We start from the raw sequence: 20426 nt of genomic DNA on the forward strand, positions 1-20426 counted from the left end.
AGAGAAAAGGGTGGGTGGATGAAAGAATGGATGTATGAGTGAAAGGGAGGGTGGGTGGATGGATGGATGAAAGGGTGGATGAGTGAAAGGGTGAATGGATGATGAGAGAAAGTATGGATGCATGAGTGAGTGAAAGTATGGCTGGTGAGTGAAAGGATGGGTAGATAGATCGATGGATGAAAGGGTCGAAAGGATGTTTAGGTGGAAGTGAGACAGGATGGATTAGTGAAAAGATGGATTGATGGATAAAAGGATGGACGCTGGGGTGTCATGAAAGCCCCAACTTTAGCAACCACAGCAATGGGGAGGTTATTGATGGGCCTCTTCTGTCTACAACTTGGCAGACAAAGGTGAGTGAGTAATAAGTAGATGGATGGATGTGAGTAAAAATGTGGATGGGTAGATGGATCAATTAAGGAAAGGATGGATGGATGGAAGGATGCATGAGTGAAAGAATGGATAGATGAGTGAAAGGGAGGTTGGATACATGGGTGGATGGATGAGTGAAAGGGTGGATGGATGAGTGAAAGGGTGGATGGACGAGAGAAAGGATGCAGGGATGAGTGAAAGGATGGATGAGTGAAAGGATGGATGGATGAGTGCGGGGAGGTTGGATTGTTGAATGAAAGCGTGGATGGAAGTATAAGTGAAAGAATGGATGGATGAGTGAGTGAAAGGGAGGGTGAAGGGGTAGACGGATGAGTGAATGGATGTATGGATGAATGCAAGGGTAAATGGATGGATTGGTAAGTAGATGGATGCGTGAATGGATTAGCAAAATGATGGATGGCTGAGTGAATGGGTGGAGGGATTGGACGGATAGATGGATGGATGGATTGAGTGAAAGAATGGATGGATGGAGTAAAAAGATGGTTGGATGAATGAGCGAAAGGATGGATGAATGACTGAAAGGATGGAAAGATGACTGAAAGGGTGAATAGAGAGATGGATAGGTGAAAGGGTGGATGGGTTGTTAGATGGATGAATGGATGGATGATGTATAGGTTTAATAGATAGATTTGGAGATTGAAGGATAGGTGTAGATATGGATAGGCAGGCAGACGGGATGGTGAAAGACTGAATGATGTATGAAAGAATGACAGAATGTAAAGGTGAAATGGTAGATGTCACCCGATGACTGAAAGAATGAATGGATATTTGGATGAAAGACACAAGAGAACTTTTCTGGGGTGAGGGGGGGGGGGTAGAGATGACGTGTTTTGTTTGATTGGTGTCATAAGAGCTTTGGTTCGAAATGGGGGGTGTTTTAATTTTCTGGCTACTTTCTTGCATCATACACTTTTTTTAGAGGGATAACTAAAGAGTGCAGTAATCTACAACATAGTGGTTGTTTTAAAGTTTCAGTGAGTCAACTGTGCGACATGGTGATGTTTACGGTCCTTAAAGTACAACACATTATCCCCATTATACATAAACGGTAAACGTCCTGATTTAATAAATCTGAACCCTTACCTTTGTATATATGCACCCTTTGCTCCACATTTAGAGGTTTTCACGGTTAGAAATTGAATATGTTTCCGCCACCTATAATTGGTTAGTGGGTCAATATCACTAGTTATTCAAGGTTATTACGTAAAGGGTATGACCGGCCAGTGTTGCTGTTCAATCACAAGATACAATAGTAAAACAGAAATATCTTCTGTTGATGATTCACCAATCTCTCTCCAAAATGAGTAATTAAGGATTAAACAAAAGTGCACAACAGTTTACTGTATTATAAACAGCAGACAGGTGGGGCAACAGCTCCCTGTAGGCAAACTTTCCACCGGCCAAAGTTAGCTCTTTAACAAACTGAGAAGAAAAATATATCTAATTCTGTATTTCTTCCCTTGAATTGGAAACGCAACAACAAATCTGAACTACTTGGACTTGTTGCAAAGTTTGTGCTAGCCATACATTTGTGGGTGTGTTAACATAACTAAACATATGTGGAGGAGAGGTCAGACCTGCACTTAATATATGATTATTAGATCCTAAATGAGTCTACGGCATTAGCTCCAACCAGGTTACTTTGCCTTCAGCCCAGAACACTTTGAATTAGTATGTTCACACCATAAGGAATGATATTGCAAAGAGGATGTTTTAGTCAAGCTTCACACCAAGAAAAAGGCTGTGACTTTTGACAACTAATTGATCAGTCCTGCTCCAAAAATAAACTAGTGAGCATATTCATGTATTTTTATGAATAAGCCAATTTTTACCTTGAACGTAAACGGAGCTTGTTGTTTGCTGGTCTCCTGTGGTGCAGGTGTAGAGTCCCCCATCTTCCAATTCCAAATCATGAATGAGAAGTTCAAGAATGGTGCCAGTCTGCCTCATTTCATACTTATCACTTGGCTGCAGGACCAGCGACCCCTTCCTCCATTCCACTCGAGCATCAGACTTGGAAATCTCACACACCAGTTGGGCGGTTCCACCTTCCTCTGCCTCAGTATTCTGCAGCTCTTGTGTGAAGAGCGCAGGCAGAGCTGAAAAGCAGAAGCACAGTTTACCAATCCCACAGTACGCTTGAACCACCCCTTGCCCTCTGTTTAATTCCTCTTTTAAACCAATCATGTTTAGAAGAAAGCAAACAACAGTGACATGTTCTGAAGCAAATAGATTTTCTTTGGGTACTTCTTTAAGACGTACTCCTTCTTTCCAATAGTGAGTAACTAACTGTATAATAATAATAATAAAGGGAAACAATATAAATGTGGTACGAATATCTTTTGCAGGCCAACTTAATCCCGAACATCAAGAACCAAGTGTATTTTGGGAGACATATGCCTGTTCCACTTGGCAGTGTATGGCCGTGGTTAGCTCAGTTTCTCCTTAGCAATATTTTATACTGTTTCTGCCCCGATGAGGAGATGAGAACAGCTCATGAAACAAAGTTTCTGGCACATATTTATGAAAATCTCTTCGGAATGACTGCTAATTGATTTAGGATGTAAACATCTTCACTTTCACAGTGCCTCTGACTATTGCTTTTAGAAATATTGTTGTGCACGGGCTAAACATTTTGTAGTAAGAAGTGCACCTTGTGCTTGTCTCAAACTAAATATTCTCACAAGTGCTGATATCCATTATTTCCAAGGTATTGTATTCAGTTAAGAGAATAGATGCCACCCAGCAGTTCAGCGCTAGTTTGCACCACTGAACATTCTGAGGGGCTAATTTAGAGTAAGTGGGTGGCCAGGGCACTGGAAGGATGTACTCCACTGGCCTAGAAGAAGGCCAGAAGCCATACTTAGAGATCTCTGGCAGGAAGGCGGTGAGCTCCCTGTCTTCACCAGAGCCTTTTTAGGTCTCGGCTGGCGTGGGCTGCGCATATGCGCAGTCTCGCTGGCGAGATTTAATGATTTAGAAGGCTTTCAGTAAAGGGCTTTAAGCCCCGCCCCTCTTTTCCATTGGCTGGCGGTGGCCAGCCATTGGGAAAGAGCTTTTAGTGACGTGGACTTTTCTCTTTTACAGACGGCCCACTTGGACGGGCTCGTCTGCCTTCCTTCTGCCATGAAAGGTTACTTATCTTTATGTTTCAAACATATGGCCCATAAAGACAAGCTCCGCCGCGTGTTTATTTTTGCATCTCGCTTTCACTTTAAAGTGAGAGCGAGATGCGAAAATAAACCTTGACTACCTATCGAGCGCTTGTCTGTTATTTGTATTGGGGTTTTGGGGCGCAGTGAAGATTCTTTCTCTGTTCTTGTAGCCTAGTTGTTGATTGCATTACCGATCAAATATTCGCGACCTTAGTGCAGTTACTTAGCGCTGTGCGGACAGAGCCACTCCATCTGAAGACTCTCATGATTCGGACAGTAAAGAAGAAGATGTCAGGGAGGCGGGGAGGGGTGCTGCTTGATGGAACGTCTGATATTTATCAAGACTTTCAGTAGACAAGCAAAACAGTTCCAGCTTTGGGGGTGAGCGAGCACTACTCAATACAGCCTTCTTTAAAGCAGCAAAGGTCATAAGGCACATTCCCAAAATGCATGCATCTGAATCTGGGAGAGGATGTGACGTTGCAGGCAGAGCTGCCGACTTTGGACTTGGGGGACATGACATCGGTGTCAGCGCCACATCCTGTGATACTGGGTAAATCACTTAATATTCTCGTGCCTAAAAAAATGTGTGTGACTTTGTTTAAAATAATGGTGGCTCATATAAACCGTTTTGATACCTTCGGGTTGAATTCCCGCTACATAAAACTACTACGAAAAATAAATAGACAGAACATTAGCAATACTTTCCTTAGCCTTTAAAGTTATACTGTAAACACTACATTTGATGCTATGGTCACAGCTGTCGCAGTGTTTGGAGTCGGGCGGTTTGAGAGGGGCCTGCTCAGCCCAAGGGTTTCTGTGTTTGTGAACCCCCCACCCCTGTTTCTTGCTCGAGTTTTGCACCCGTCGTCCAGTGCCCACCCCCCTCCCCTTCGGAAGCCATGGCAGACACGACCTCCTCGGTAGGGAAGCGGCTACTCCTGCTGTTCTCGGACTCGAACCCGAGAACACCCACAGGGCCCCCGCAGGAGCTTGGGCAGCGTTGCTGGCACAGCGGGACCGTGCGTGGCATGAGTGGCGCTGAACCCCGTGAGCTGGTGGTGAGTGAGAACGGGTAGTCAAGGGGTATGGGGAGTGAGTAAGTAATATATGCCCACAGATGGAAGTCTGAATAGTGCATTTTCCTGTTGTGGGCGGGGATAGATCAAAAGGAGGTAGAAGGGCGGGATTTTGGTCATGAGACTAAGGGATGAAAGAGGGGTTGGGACTGTGTAAGATCCACACTCGCTTCGAAGATCAAATCTGCAATGTTTCACTTTGATTCTCAATTTCTTCTTTCTAAAGTAGTATTATCCCCAGTTGCATGTCAGTTGGGCAAGTACAACTGAACACATTCTCCGTGTCAGGAGAATTCACTTTAATGTGTTGCGGGAATTAGACGTATTTGTTGTTGGGGTGAGGGAGGAGGCTGATGAGTTGTCAAGCATTGGAGGCAGAGACATCTTTATATACTTGTCAAAATTTCCTTTGGTGGGCTCACATTGCTGTTGTGGGACAATGTGTAACAAAGACGGGGGTCATTCTTCTGGATTATAGGTTAGCACACTGGGTAAGAAATATTGCTTTCAGCATAGCAAGGTTTAATACCAACTTCAGGGTTCTTAATGGATTGTAGCTCAATGATAAGTAAATATTCTAAATTGTTACATATTTGTTTGTTATATGTAGTGCGGTTTACAATCCCAAGTTCTACGGTATACCTCAATCTATGACAAACTATTATCTACAGACTAGGCCATTTGCATCAACCTTATAGGACTTAAAAACAAGCATTAAAAATGCAATAGGTCTTGCACTTCATTAAGTTAAAGCCATTTGCTTTGCTATGCAATACCATTAGCAAAGCAAATGGCTTTAACTTAATCAAAGGCAAGACCTATTGTATTTTCAATGCTTGTTTGTGGAAGCTGTAGTGAAGGCACTAAAACTCTGCTGACCAGGCTCCATAACCTGGCAGACCTGAAAAGAAAAACATAAGAATGTCTGCCCTAAATAGGGCATACAATCTGAAGTACTTCAACCCAATCTCCAATGGGCCTTTGGTCAAAGGTTTCTGCTGGTAGAGCCAGTGTAGGGCACAGTGTTGAAAAATGCTACTTCCCCGACTCCAAAGAGAGTGGGGAACAACAAGTTTGGCTAAAGAGACAGCTACTTTAATATCCAATTGAAACTAAAATATATCTAAGTACGGTCAATATGAGTATGTCATGGCTTTGATGGTGTCTAATCTATGTACTCAATTAGGTGATACAGGGCACAAGAGATAAAGGTTATCACTCCAACTGCCAAAGATGTAATTACAGCAGCAAAAAGTCCCTGTATCAAACTGCTTAAATCTGGTACTTCAACAAAGGATGGGCAAAGGCCAACATTCCAGGCTTATCAGAACAAGATTATGGGTGACAGTGTATACAGAAGTGGACAGAGAAGTACCAGAAATGCAGTCTCTAAGCCAACAGCAGTAGTTTGCTGGACGACCTCGAGTACACACAATAAAATACAGCTGTTATTATGGAAAGGTGTAAAACAATAAAAACCGCAAATCAAGGAGATTGCAAGCCTACTTTTCAGCTTTTTAATTGAATTATTCTAGCTTCTCAATTATCCTAGTCAAGGCTGGTAAATTGGCCTCCATCTATAATTTAGGATGATTGTATGGATTAGGGTGGTTTTGTTCCTTATTAGTTTACGGTTCGGAGATTTTAGGGAAAGCTCTTTCCTGAAATATCTTCTCCAACATGTCTTCAGGGGTGCTAGAAAAAGGTCAGTCTATTTTAAAAGATAACCTTGAATAGGAGCTGTACTTTTTATTGAAAGCATGACTACTTGTAGATGTGTGTCCCACCTCAAGGATTTCAGAAACAAACAGTGGTTGAAATAGAGGAGGTCAAATGAGTGAAGTACAAGGTGTGGAAAGGTTATGTAGGGTGAAAAGTGTAGAAATTCAGAAAATGTTTTCCCCTTCTAAAAGCAGCAGTGATTTCATTGCTTTTGACATCTGTCTCCACAAAAAGGAGGTGAATAAAATCATTTAGCTCCTGGAATACTGAGCTTCCAAACTTTTAATAATATCCTATGCAGCTTTAGAAAGTACAATAAAATCAGTAAACAAAATGAGATCACAAAATAAATTCCTCATGCACTCTTGCCAAAATGTATATTCATATTAAAAATTGTTACCCTTTACTTTCACAGCAGAGGTTGTTTGCTGGTCCCCAGAATCGCATGTGTATTCTCCAGTATCTTGTAAATTTGCATTATAGATGGTCAGCTCAACAACTGTGCCATCCTGGCTAATAGCATACTTGTTACTTGGCTGAAGGACCACCTCTCCCTTCCTCCACTCCACTGGGGCATTGGCTTTAGTCAGCTCACAGGTCAGCGTAATTGTAACTCCCTCTAGAACCTCTTCGTTACGTAGCCAGCGTTTAAATAGCACAGGCGGAGCTAAAAAAATTACAAAACAGCACAAACAGATGAGGTTATTGTAAATTATCATGGAGCACTGGGTGCCCCAACATCCTATTCAAATTCTGTACAGAATTAAATGAGTTTTTGTTTCATGGTGGAGGGGACCTGGGGGAATTAAATATTTGAAAAAGCAATATTTTTTTTTAGTCCTAAATCTTTAAATCTCTTTTTATGCTCCATAAAATTAATATTTCTTAAAAGGTGAACATGCATAATCCTCATTGTCTTCTGAAAATTGGCAGAGTTGGAATCTTTCAAATAAATGGAAAATTGGCTGCATGAAAGTGATGGGTACAAAAATAAGACTTTTATATTTTAAAAATGTATGGCAATTACATTGAGAAACTCAATAGAATTCCCATAAAAATTAACATGGGAATCTTTGAAAATCTATACGTTATTCAACAGCAGTAATTACTGATGGAGCAATATCAGAAAAGTGACAAACAGCTAAATGATAAGTGATCTTTCCGGTGGTGCATGTAGAGTGTGTGAAAATCCTTATTTGGCATACTAAGAAACAGAATATGACCGATGAAAAGAACACACCGATTTGGTAGAGTGCGGTATACCGCCAATACCACACCCACCAGGATTGGAGGATAAACCTCCTCCATCGGAACATCGGGATCATATACTAAATAGTCAGTCAGTCAGTCAAACCACTTCATTTGGTTACTAAAAACCATAAAAGTACAATACATATTTCACAATAAGCAATACCATGAAAATATTTAAAATCTGAATACTCAACTCATATGGGCAACTTAAAAAGTACATAATAGTATAAAATCAAATTTCTTTAAATCATGTAAAAATTCAGGCTACCAATACAACTTAATTTTAACAGTATAAATACAATGATTGCCGTTAACCTAAAAGTCACTCATTAGGAGTTTAATGTTCTAAAAATCTTTTTCCTGAGTCGAACGGCTGCAACTAAAAAACTTGGGTCATTCAGCAGCTGTAGATAAAGTCGATAAAGTAGAGCGGGTTTGAAGTGTATAAAACCTTTACCCCTTAAAATTGGTACTAAAAATCTCCTTCGAATAGCACTATAATGATCACACAGCATTATAAAATGCATAGTATCTTGCGTTGAGAAATTATCACACGTACAAGGACCTAAATCACATACCCTACTGCAGCCTTGCGAATTATCTAAGAGGGTATGGACTAAATTAAAATGAAACCTCGTTAAAAGCTGGCAATGATAGTGCTTCCTGACAATTTTAAAATATGGTTCAATCGTAGTTGTGGTTTTTATCAAGAAAGCTCTGTTTCTTCCCACTCAGCCGCACTTAGGTTCAAGAATTGTATTCTGACCTTTTCTACATCTTCTATTCTTATTTGATCAGGAAAAATAAATAAATCTGGGCACCCTAATTCTCTTAAAATATTCATGACATAATATAGCCATGAGATGCTTTTAGCGTTCTCCAGGGCCACACAATTCCTAATAATCTGATGATTAACGATTAGTTCACGATTAAGCCATAAGGTTAACCAACAGATTACCGGGGCTAACCTGGACAAGTCTGTCACATAATCCGCCCCAACCTCTTGATGTATTATAAACATTGAGGTAGACTGAGGAACAGACAGGAGGGAGCGTACAAATTTGTTTTCAACTATCTGGACCCCCTCTCCGATCTTGTAACCCCATAGAGCTGAGCCATACAAGGCGATAGCCATCTATTTGGACCTATAAATATTAAGCATGGCTTTGATTGGTCTGACCCCATGCATGAAGAGCAGCATTTGATCACGCCATCAGATTTTTTTTTGACTAACTGTTCCACCCAGATACTGAATCATCAGGGCACAATAGGAATAAAACTCACACACAATTCTACATTGCTGCATAGTTTTGTGATTTCCTATTTTTGCACCATTTGACAAACCAATTTATGTGTATCTAGTGGTGGTAAAAACAAGTAGGCTAGTTTGTCATCTTAGCTGTCCACTGGTTTATTTTGCATCCAGGATTGGTGCCTCAACAATGAGTATTCCTTGAGGCATTACACAGTTGTCTATATTTATTGTCATCACAATTGTCATATGTGTATGTTTTGACTTAATGTATTGTTTATGGTTTTTTCAATGCACTTGTGAACCTCTGTAAATGCGGTGTGAACTCTTTGATGCCAATGCATTTTTTCATAATCTTTTTTTCATAAAAATACAAGTGACTAAACACAAATGGTTTGTCAGCCTAGCAATTCATTGTACTAGGTGTGTACTTGTGTCTACCGACTTATGACAATAAGCAGCATTTGCAGCCCACTTACAAACATAAGTGTTAGCGGGATTGCAGTGGGCAGGGCACAAATTACTTGGAGAACACTGTTTGACTCGTGCGCCGAGTAATTTGAAGAAATGCACAAGAAATTCGGTCTTTTTATGTCTTAGAAATCACACAAAAAATGACATTTGTCACAATTATTTGGGGCGAAAATGATAAGAGGAGCCGGAAGCAAACTGTGGAAGCAAATTCCAGTATGAGGCATGCTAACCCTAGCTCTGCTTTCTTAATAATAACTCGTTTTTTATACAGTGCTTTATGGTGGACCCCGATACTTTCAAGCACATACATAACATTTATTGACTTCAGAAAGATTAAAGGAAGCTGGGATCCAAACTCTTGAGCTTACTGAGCCATCCTGGTATCACCTTATCCATATCTTTAGATACTTTTGAAAGCATAATAGGGAATGTTAATCATCATAATACTCATAACCCAAAGAATAAGCATGTTACAAATTTCTGATCACAATGATTTGTTGACAATCAGAACAAAGTAACAATCGGCCTGTCTCTGATATACTTAGTTTTGCATGAGATAAAGCTAGCTACCGTTGCACAAATCTTTGAATAAAGGAGGCATTTAGATATTGGCAAATGCATCTACCAACAAGCAAACGCACCGCCTGAAAAACAAACAAGCTTGCGCGGCAGCAAGAGGAGGTGCGGCAGCAGGGGGGAGGAAGGGGGCCTGCACTTGCGGGAGCGATAATTGCTGCCATCTGGCTGCGCGCGCTCCCTCAAGTAGATCGTCTCATGTGCACGCGTTGCCATTGATGGAAATGGAACGCATGCACGTTTTTGGCTAAAATGCCAAAGCGATCGGAAAAGGTCTTTTTGCCTATGCAGAGCATGCGCACTGCATAGGCGAGACCTAAACACCACAGTTAGAGTGAAGTTATGGTTACAAAATAAAGCTGAAAACGCCTAAAGAAAATGTTACTTTCCTTTGATAACAGTCACTGATGGAAGGTTTACCACTGAGGCAGCAGTAAGTCTAGGGGCTTATTACTCAGTCATGGCCATCTGCCCTGGGGACCTGAACAGGACTACACTGCCCTTAATACACAGTGCGAGGAGACGCAGCAACGATCGGAGAGGAGGAGGCAAGCCGCACCATCCAAGCACTAATAGCATGCTCCAGCCTCCTGTGTCGCAGGATGCACACGTCCCATGCTCGGGCAAAGCCCAGGCCGAGGGCAGCCCGCCTTGCGCCTGTCAGAGCCAGAAAAGGCCAGGGCCAGTGGGCCACTACCCTTGGTTTTATTTTTTGGTTGAGTTTTGAATGGGTTTTTAGCACACAGGTGTTTCTGTTGCTCGTGGCTATATTACATTTTTATCTTTCTCTGGAGATCCTGCGTTATTCAGCTAGTGCCGTTTTTAGGGGGCAGTCACAAGGGCAGTGCAATAGTGCACATAATTTAAGGGGCCTGCAATTAGCCATGGGCAAAAGCAAATCTCTCTGCCCGACAGGGGCTGGGTCCTCATGAGGAGGACAGAACTGCCTCTCTATCATTTCTTACCTAACTTCTACTGTAGTCCCTCAACGACAAAATGCTATCTGATGAAAATGAAATTAGCTTAAATGGTGACATGCCTATTTTACTTTCATTAGGTACTGTTGGTGACAGTCGCACCAGTGAGAGTGTGAGTGGGTCTACTCAGGTTGGTTGCCCCAATAGGATTGTAGCAGCGGTTGTACACTGTGATCAGAGTTTATTTACATTTGACTCTATCAAACCAGCAAAGAAAAAAAAAGAGGAATATGGTTGTGAATAATAATTGTGTTGGGGCAAAATGGTCTTTAAAGGTTAAGGCAACGCAGCTCAAAGATAGATGGTCTCAGACTACTGTGGTAGAGCTATTGACTCGATCAGAGGGGGTAACTTCTAATGCAGAGTCCTTTGTTGTCTAATTTTATGGAAAAGATATGTGCAATAGAAGTGGTGGAGGGAGGCGGTAGCCGTCATGGCTTAACACCTCACTCCGCCACCACTGAAACGCAAGGCAGCACCATACTTACAATGATATGGTGCAGCCTTGCGTTTTTCCCTGCGATGGCACTACACTTGGCAGTGTAGTGCCAACGCAGGCACCCTTGCACCATAGTGCAAGGATGTTTGCATGCAAGAGAAGATTGTTTATGTGTAGGAAGGTGTCCCTTCCTGCACATAAACAATCCTGCAATGCCATTTTGTCACTTTCATGTGTGCTGCTTAATACAGCAACATGTAAAAGTCACAAAATGGCTTTTTTTTTTAAAGATTGTTTATGTACAGGAAAAGAGGCACCTTCCTGCACAAGGCAGCACACATGGAAAAAGCAAAAACAAGGAGAAATCATGCATTTTTCATTGGTTTGCCAACTTAGGACCAGGTTTTAACTGGTCTTAAATTTGGCACTCCCTCCTATGTACGCTGCCCTTGTACATAGGGAGCAGTGTCAAAATCAATCGGAGTTGCGGTGGAACACCCACTGCAACACCCACTGCCCACCCCTTACATGCTAAGCATGGCGTGAAAGGGGGCCTTTTTTACAAGGCAGCGTTAAGCCCCTATCGCCAGCACAATGTCAATAAAAGTGACGTTGTGGTGGCAATAGGGGCTTGTACATATGACCCAGGATTACGTGTTAAGGGGGCAGTAATTTCTCCAACAAAATTTCTTTAATTGAGACAAAACTTGGTAAGCTTTTTGTTGAGAGTTATAATAGTTCCCCTGCTATTACAGGCTCTGAGGGGCACAGAGAGGCAGCTGGTCAGCCAAACGTACTTCCCCTCCCTGCTATATGCTATTGATCCATCTTGTCCTTCTATGCCTGCCACGATGTCACTGCAGGGCAACCATAATATGTCCATAGTTAGAACCAGCACTAGTATTAATATAAAGGGTAGTGCCATGTCCCGGAGACCTCATGATCTATCCAACAGCTGAGCGACTTCCAGTTGCAAGCCACATTTACCGCAGGAATCTACTCCAGTGGTGGCAATTATGACTAGAGTGCCCTCTCTGAATGACGGTGCAAAGGAATCTGGACCTGGATTGTTTAATAAAGCCACTTACTGGTCCAAAGTTCAACGAAGGCTAAGTGAACACTTTGGAAGGCATATTATTATGGTCAGAAGATGTGACTGGGCGTGTCCAAGGGATAATAGTCGGGAGGGCAACTGTGTCATTATCAACTTTGATTAACCCTTTTGGGAGAATCAGTTTCCCCATCTAACAGCTCAGTGCAGATCCACTCCGTCTGACATTCAAGTTGTCCCATTGGGCTTCTGTTATCCTTTTGGGGCACGAGATAGGGTATTTGGAAATCCTTTGATTCATCAAGCGGGTGACCCCGTTTTGTAGCAGAATAGATTTAGCCCACTTTGCTCTTTGGACTGTAATGACTGACTTGGATATGATCTCTCCCCTGTTGTCTATATGCAGGCCTTAGGTGATACAGTTGCACCCGTGTCACCCCTATTTGTTTTCCTGTGAAGGACTTCCATATTAATGTTGCCAGCTGGCATGTGGCAGGTCTAGCTAATAGACAACTAGGTATATAATGGCTGGGATTTGTTTAAGGAGTTTCATATATTAGGGCTCCAAGAGACCTGGGTAACGGACACAACCTTTAACTTGGATGGGTAGTGTTTTTTTTTAACCAGCTTTACCACCATCTAGATTGAGAGCCAGGGGTGGTCTTATCTCTTTGAATTCTCTGGACATTCCATGCAATACGGTCCAGGTTTTCACAGGTCCTCAGTTTCTTCTTGCAGTTACTCTGATATTTACATCTACGTTAACACTGTTAGTTATACATCTTTAGAACTCTTACACTTGGGATATTGAGAACAAACACCTGAATGCTCTCAATTCGATGTTGGTGAAGTTTTTAGAGAAACAGTGTGTCCCAATCAGAGTTGTTGTGTTGGGCAATTTTAATGCCCATCTATGTACAGAGATTTGTTGGAGTGGGGAGGGGCTGAATACTGAATGGAATCCTCATTTTGAGCAAACACATCCTTAGGAGTTCATGGGTAATATTATGGCCGAGAGCAACTTACATCTCCTAAATCACACTGGGCTTGGGACCTCTACGGATACTGCTGTTCCAACATTTGTGGGGTGAGGTCACAACTCCATTGTTGACTTTATTTTACTTTCTACTGATTTAGTTAATTTTGTCATACAGTATGGGGCATTGTGGAGCCAGTTTAGTGACCAGAATCCTGTGTGCCTGGCTCTGACTCATGACTTGGTGAAGAATATGAGATTTGGCAAGGGTAAAGCGGAGAAGGACCTTAGGCCAGTAGATCAGGGGTGACAATTAAAATGGTCTGAGGTGTGGTTCCCTCAAATCTTCTGTCCAACTTAGACTCAACTTGTGAACTTGATATTTCTACTTGTTTGGAAGATTCCTCAATGACGGAAGGAATTTTGCTTGCCTTCCAGAATATTTGGGAATTTATTAGCTGGTACTTCTCGTCGAGTAAGCATAAAACATGTGGTCCCAGTAGTCGCCTCCATATGATTTCATCATGCTTGTTCACAAGTTCATCATAATCTGGTGCTAGCTTTGAAAAAAATACTTTTGATAACAAAGAGGTGGTATTGTGCAGGAACAAGTATAAATCAGTGTTTACTTTAAGGAAATGGACAATTCAGCAAGATGCTTGGGATCAACTTCTTCAGGCAGATGTCTTGAAGAATAGTGCCAGTTTTTGGGAAATTGTAAATGACCCCAATTTTGTTGAGGCTGCCAATGTTAGCATTGATAGCCTGTTGTGTCATATTTCCCTTGAAGCTTGGTTCAAACACTTTAAGGGCATTTATGGTACTGGTACAATGAAGGCAAGATTGTTGTAGACAAGAACAAAAATGGAAAACAAATTATGAGGTGGAGGAAAAAAATAGCTATAAAACTAAATTAGCAAAGCACAAAAAGGTTATCCTAGCAGCAAAGACGGCATACTACTGGGAACATATAAAATTAGCCTGTGATGCAAACAACCCTTCGCTCAGTAATAAAAAAGCTTGCAACTCCAATAAGCCCAAGTCATACAGCCATAAATCAAGACTTTGTGACAGGCTGGCAGGCTTTTTTTCAAGAGAAAGTTGTTAATATTTACAATAATTTCACAGCAAAAAAAGCAGCAAATCACCGTGATGAGCATGATCAGGTGACCCATTGGGTACAATTAGTTTCTCCACTTTAAAGACCCCTTCAGTAGAACAACGCACAGAGCTAATTACTCTAATTAAATCTGGTGCACCGCAAGACCCCTGCCCTCCCAGTATAATGCACATGATAACTGCTCAAGTGGCACAATACCTGGGACAAATCTTTAATAACATGTTTGCCGGAGTGATCTCCCCTCCCAGTGGAATCTAGCCTCAATCCTCCCCCTCTTAAAAAACAGATAATTTGAACACCATGGACCCCAAAAACTATCACCCTATTTCAAGACTCCCTTTTTCCGCCAAGTTGGTAGAGAAAATTATGAATCAACAGATCTCAGAATATATTGAGGAAAATTCTTTGCTGGACGACACACAACATGGTTTTAGAAAAATATCTTAGCACAGAGTCTGCCCTAGTTGTAGCGACTGAAGATATACGAGAAGCTCTTGACAGAGGGGGGGCGGCAGGGCTGATCTTGCTGGATCTCTCCGCTGCCTTTGATACGGTCAGCCATGAGATCCTGGCTGACTGTATGCGAGGCCTGGGAATTGGGGCACATCATTGGATCTCCTGAAATAATTTATGGCAAATAGACAACATAATGTGACAACTGACAAATTTGTCTCCAGGTAGTTTTCCTTGCCCTGCGGGATCGACATTAAGCCCAACTCTATTTAAACTTTATTTTACGCCACCTGCCTCAATAATCAAAGACTCTGGTTTTACCTTAGCGTCTTACGCGGACAACACCCAAATTGTGATGTCACTAGCAAACGGTGAAAAAAACCAGGGTGAGGCTTTCAGCTTATGCAGGAGTAAGGTGAACAATTGGATGGATTGCAACTGCCTGAAATTGAGTGCTTCAAAACCAGAGGTCATCATTTTCGGCAATAAACCCTCTCTTTGGACACCGGACTGATGGCCTTCAGAGTTGGACTCACTACCTACACCTTCAACTAAAGTAAAGAACGTAGGATTCTTGGTAGACAGCGAACTGAAATTCAAGGACCAAGTTAATAAATTTACATCTGCGTCTTTCTGCTCCCTAAGGCTTATAAAAAAAAACGTTAAAAACATTATTGCCTCCCGAACTTCTAAAAACAGTAAACATGGCTATGGTCCTCACAGGGATTGACTACTGGAATAGTCTATACCTTACTCTTGCAACAGGTCTTTTGAATAGACCACAGATCTGGTGAAACGCTGCTGCCCGTTTCATTTTCAAAATTCCCAAATATGAATCGGTGAGGGATGCCATCAGGAAACTGCATTGGTTGCCAGTTAGACAATGATGTAAGTTCAAAGCCCTCTGCCTGGCATTTAAATCCCAGCACGGCCTCGGGCTAGACCATTTTAAGAGGAAACTTAAATGGTATGTACCAGAAGAGCGCTGCGCTCTGGCTCTGCCAGAAACATGATGGTTCTCCATTTAGGAAGGCCACTTGGGAGGGGGGGTTAGAAGTATTATCAGGACTCCTACGATGCTCTGGAACAGTCTGCCACTGACTCTGAAAACCGCCCCCTCCCTACTTAGTTTTAGAAAAGCCCTAAAGACCTGGCTCTTCACATAGGATTAGAAGGGAACTAACGCACTCACTTAACCCGTTTTAGACACTGTCACTGCCTTAGTCCGAACTCTATATCGCCAAGACGCCCCCTGGCATGAGCTGTGCTTTATAAATTACATTTACATTACAGTACATTTAGGGGCTTTAAATGGCCAATGAGTCGTGGCATTATTAAGATCCCATGCAATTTAGTTTTCAGGTACCAAAAGTTAAGGCAGCCATTAAATGTATGTCCAATAAAAAAGCACCCAGTCCGGATAGGGTTCCAGCAGATTTTTGTTTAAACCAATTCGGATAGATCGGTAGACTTTTGACCACTGTCAAGGATGGCATCCCTCAATCATGGGTCAAATTAATAACTGTGCCAATATTTAAGAAAGAAGTGAGAAATGATCTGTGTTGTTATCGTCCTATATCTTTAATAGATTCGACAGTCAAGATTATGGGACTAGTAATTCTTTCAAAGCTATCTGTATGGATGGAGGGAAATCAGGTTCTGAATGACCTACAGTGTGGTTTTAGAGCAGGCAGAAATTCTTTGCACCAATGTCTTATTACAGTTGGTTATTGATAAATATACTACTGCTAAACAAGGTTGATTATATATGGCATTCATGGACATATCATCGGCCTTTGATATGATAAACAGGAACAAACTTTAGCCAATTCTGGAAAAAACAGGCCTAGACAAAGAGACTGCACTTTTTGTTTGACCTCCATTCTGATCTATAGGCCAGTGTTAGATGTGATCAAAATGGTAAGACCACAGCTACTTTTAAAGTTCAGCTTGGAGCCAGGCAGGACTGTACCTTGCCTCCTGTTGTACTTATCCTTTAAATAAACAAGCTCAGAGAGACTCTTTGTGCAGCCAGCCCAGATATTCCTAGTGCAGGTGTTTATAACATACTTGTTAGGACCGTAGTCGACCTCAAAAAGCTGGTAAATGTCTTTGTTTCCTTTATGGATCTATGCACCAATTTTAAAAAGATGCATATATTGAAGGTGGCTAGTGGTTCAGGGGGAGGAGAGTTTATAATCTGGCAGGAGCTGAAATTACTATGGTAAGCGCCTTCCCTTATTTAGTGGTTCTCTTTGATTTGAAGGGCTCATGGGCACCACTTTTAAAAAATAAAAGAAATGCTTTTGACAAGTCAGTGGTCTCAGTTTTTGATGTTTCTAGTCCAGTTCGGTTCTTCTTTATTTGATCAATTTAAAAAGATCATAAAAGCACAAAATAATGCATCGTCTAATAGTAAAGATAAACAAATGAAGCAAATAAAGCCTCAGACTTTTAGAAACCCACCTATAGCGCACAAAACACATTAATGCATGGTCAGCCCGTACTTACTGACAGCCCCCCTTTCATTTTTCTCATACAGGCCCAAAGAAACGAGGCTAATGAGAAACATATTAAGGGGTCAGGTAGCAATTTTAGAAGGAAAAGTGCAACTCGACATTGCCTAATATTCTTCTGCTATAAAATACGCTACGCTTAAGGTAGTAATTCCTTTCTTTCTTTCTTTCTTGTAGAGTCCACAAAATAATGCTAGGTGCAATTCAGTTTGTCTTGATAGGCTATTGCATGGGCATAAACTTAACTCCACATGATTATACATTTTCTCCGGATAGCCTAACATTAAGGGGATCAAAATCATGCAGAACCTCAACAGTATAAATCTATTTTGTGGGATGGTAACATTTGCTAAATAAAAGTACCCTCTCTTTGTCAGTGGTGGGTTCAGCCAATAGGTAGCAACTGCATATTTCTCTTTGTGGAGTTCCCTCCGCTTGTAATCTGCCACTGAAATGAACATACTCGAAACCTTGTTCTTTGAGACCCTTCTATAGGTCGAGGGTTCCCTAAATAGGTTGTGAAGGCCAATTTCCTTCAAGGCTCTTTCCACATAGCCAAATCACAACAACATCCTACTGTTTTCCATGCTCAAGCAATCTCATAAAATCAATTGTGTGAGTGGTACTGTGTCCCTTCGACAAATTGAATGCCACAATAGTATTAGCCAGTTGAATAGCATCTTGGATGTAGGGGAGGCCCATTTCCAGGTGTAGGGTATAATTTGATGAGGAAAGGGGGAGACTAACCAAGGACTTAAAGAAGTTATTTTCAGTGGATTGTAGAGTATATGTTGCTACCTGGGCCCAAACGCCCACCCCATATATTACCGCCGCCTTAACCATGGTCTGATAAATATTTTTTATCAGTATTAGGGGTCTTACACCCAATTTTTGGGCAAAAGTTTTTATGGCTGAGAGGCTTCTCTCCATTCCCAATTTCTTACCTTCCACAAATTTTAGCCACGAAGAATCTTTGTCAAAGAGAGCCCCCTAATAGGGAAAGGTGTCAACTACTTCCATCCTCTACATGTAGGTGGGGGCCTTGTCTCTTTTCCTGGCCCGGCTATGATCGTAACGGACTTGGCGTGACTTACCTTTAGATCTAGAGGCCATAAAGGATACGTAGGTATTTATCAAACTTTGGAGCCCACTCCCTGTCCTAGCAATCAATACTGCATCATCAGCGTATGCCAGGATAGCTAGAGGTTGCAAGCCAAATATAGCGGCCTTAATTAGTGCATTTTCAATGCAATTTGTGTAGACAGAAAAGAGAAATGGGGCAAAGACGCAGCCTTGCCTTTCTCTTTTAGCAATTTGAAAGAGGCGTGTACCATTTTTCGTATAACGGACCATTGCCGAGGCATTTACGTACAACTGTCTTATAAAATTTATTATGGGGTGATCAACCCCTATCTCCTCCAATAGCTTCCATAGCTTTCCATGGGCCACTCAGTCTAACGCTGCCGACAGGTCCATGAAAGCCATGTAGATCTTACATCTCTTTATTCTAACATATTTGTCTATGATCATTGCTAGATTCAAACACGGGGCCTGGATTAGTATCTTGTTCTCCTTCGCCCAGCCCTCTAGTTTGGATAAGAGGAGCCACCCCATAAGTTTCGATGTAGTCTCCAGGAGGGAGATGGGTCTGTAATTTTTGGGATTTGCCTGTGCCCTTTTTTGTATAGCGGGACGATGACACCCATAGACACCCATAAACCATGAGGGAGGGGGACCTACCTCAACTATTGTATTTAGAACATTCGTTATTAATGGAGCCCATAAATGTGGTATTTCGTTAAAAACGTCAATTGGGACTCCATCTGGGCCTGGGGCTCTATCTGAGGTGCATGAGCTCAAACCTTCCTTCACTTCATTAAGTGTGAAGGAAAAAGGACTACGGGTACTCTCCCCTGTGATCCGCGGAGATATTTGTGGTAAAGTACTGAGGGCAAAAATATTTCCAAAATAGGTTACCCAAGCTTCGTCACCTACATTATTGTCTAGTGAGGGATCCTTGGTATTTTTTAAATGTGGAGCATTCACTAGCCTCCAGAACACAGCACTATTACCGGTTCTGGCTGCCTGGTCAAGATCCCCCCAAATTTCCTCCTTCCTGTCCCTTTCTCTATTCCGACGGGCTAGCTTGTATGCGGCCCTCAATGGCTTTATTTGATTTGGGTTTCTAGGGCTGGTTTTTAGAGCATACATCAACGCCTTCCTTGTTTTAGTACAGGGGGAACTAAACCAACCTTTGCAAGCTTCATGTTTGAACCTTTTTGGGAACATATGTGCCATTTTTACTTTCTCTATAATGCCACAAAAGTCCGTTAACATTTCCCCTGGCTCGGCATCTGGTTCGAGACATAATAATATATTACTCCTTGCACTTTGTACAATGGCCGAGCTCAGTTTAGGTTTATCAGTATTGGCCCATTGTATTTCATTTCTTTTTGTCACGAAGGGAGTACCAACGTTTTGTGTGCAAGAAGAATTTTCTAAGGATACCTTTAACTGTAGTGAAAGAATAGCATGGTCACTATAACTTGTGAATTATTTACAGGACCTAGTGGCCCTTTCACTAATTGGGGTAGTGAGTAATATATAGTCAATAGTTGACTCTACCCCATTTCTCTGAAAGGTTCCCGTCGGGTTACCTATTGAAGGTTCTGGGTCATATGTCATTTACATATTTCTGGAGGATAATATCCTGTTTAAGGTGTCACCATATTCTTTATGAGTGAAGTGATGGAGGGGGTTCCCCACGAACCCTCTACCCCACACACAGGAAATATGTTATACTTACAGGGGTGTATATTGAAATCCCCCAACCAGATGATATTGGCTGCCTCATCTCTAGTATTTCCAAAGATATGATCAAGCACCTTGTTGACTGCCCGACAATAGAATGAATATTTTGACCAAACTCATTATTATAGATGTTAATCAAGATCCACACGCCTTCTTGTTTTGTCTCAAATATGAGGATGTAAAC

General features: G+C 41.7%; 1 protein-coding gene across 1 annotated transcript in view; it reads right to left on the reverse strand.

The window, feature by feature from the left end:
* Positions 1–20426, reverse strand: part of OBSCN (obscurin, cytoskeletal calmodulin and titin-interacting RhoGEF) — a 1012031-nt gene that overhangs the window by 403427 nt on the left and 588178 nt on the right. Inside the window, exons 65-66 of the mRNA XM_086941076.1 lie at positions 6747–7013; positions 2223–2489 (exon numbers count right to left, since the gene is read on the reverse strand). Coding sequence (XP_086797202.1) covers positions 2223–2489; positions 6747–7013 — 534 coding nt within the window. The remainder of the gene's footprint in view (positions 1–2222; positions 2490–6746; positions 7014–20426) is intronic.

The sequence above is a fragment of the Lissotriton vulgaris genome, chromosome 10 (genome assembly GCF_964263255.1).
Source record: "Lissotriton vulgaris chromosome 10, aLisVul1.2, whole genome shotgun sequence".
NCBI lineage: Eukaryota > Metazoa > Chordata > Amphibia > Caudata > Salamandridae > Lissotriton > Lissotriton vulgaris.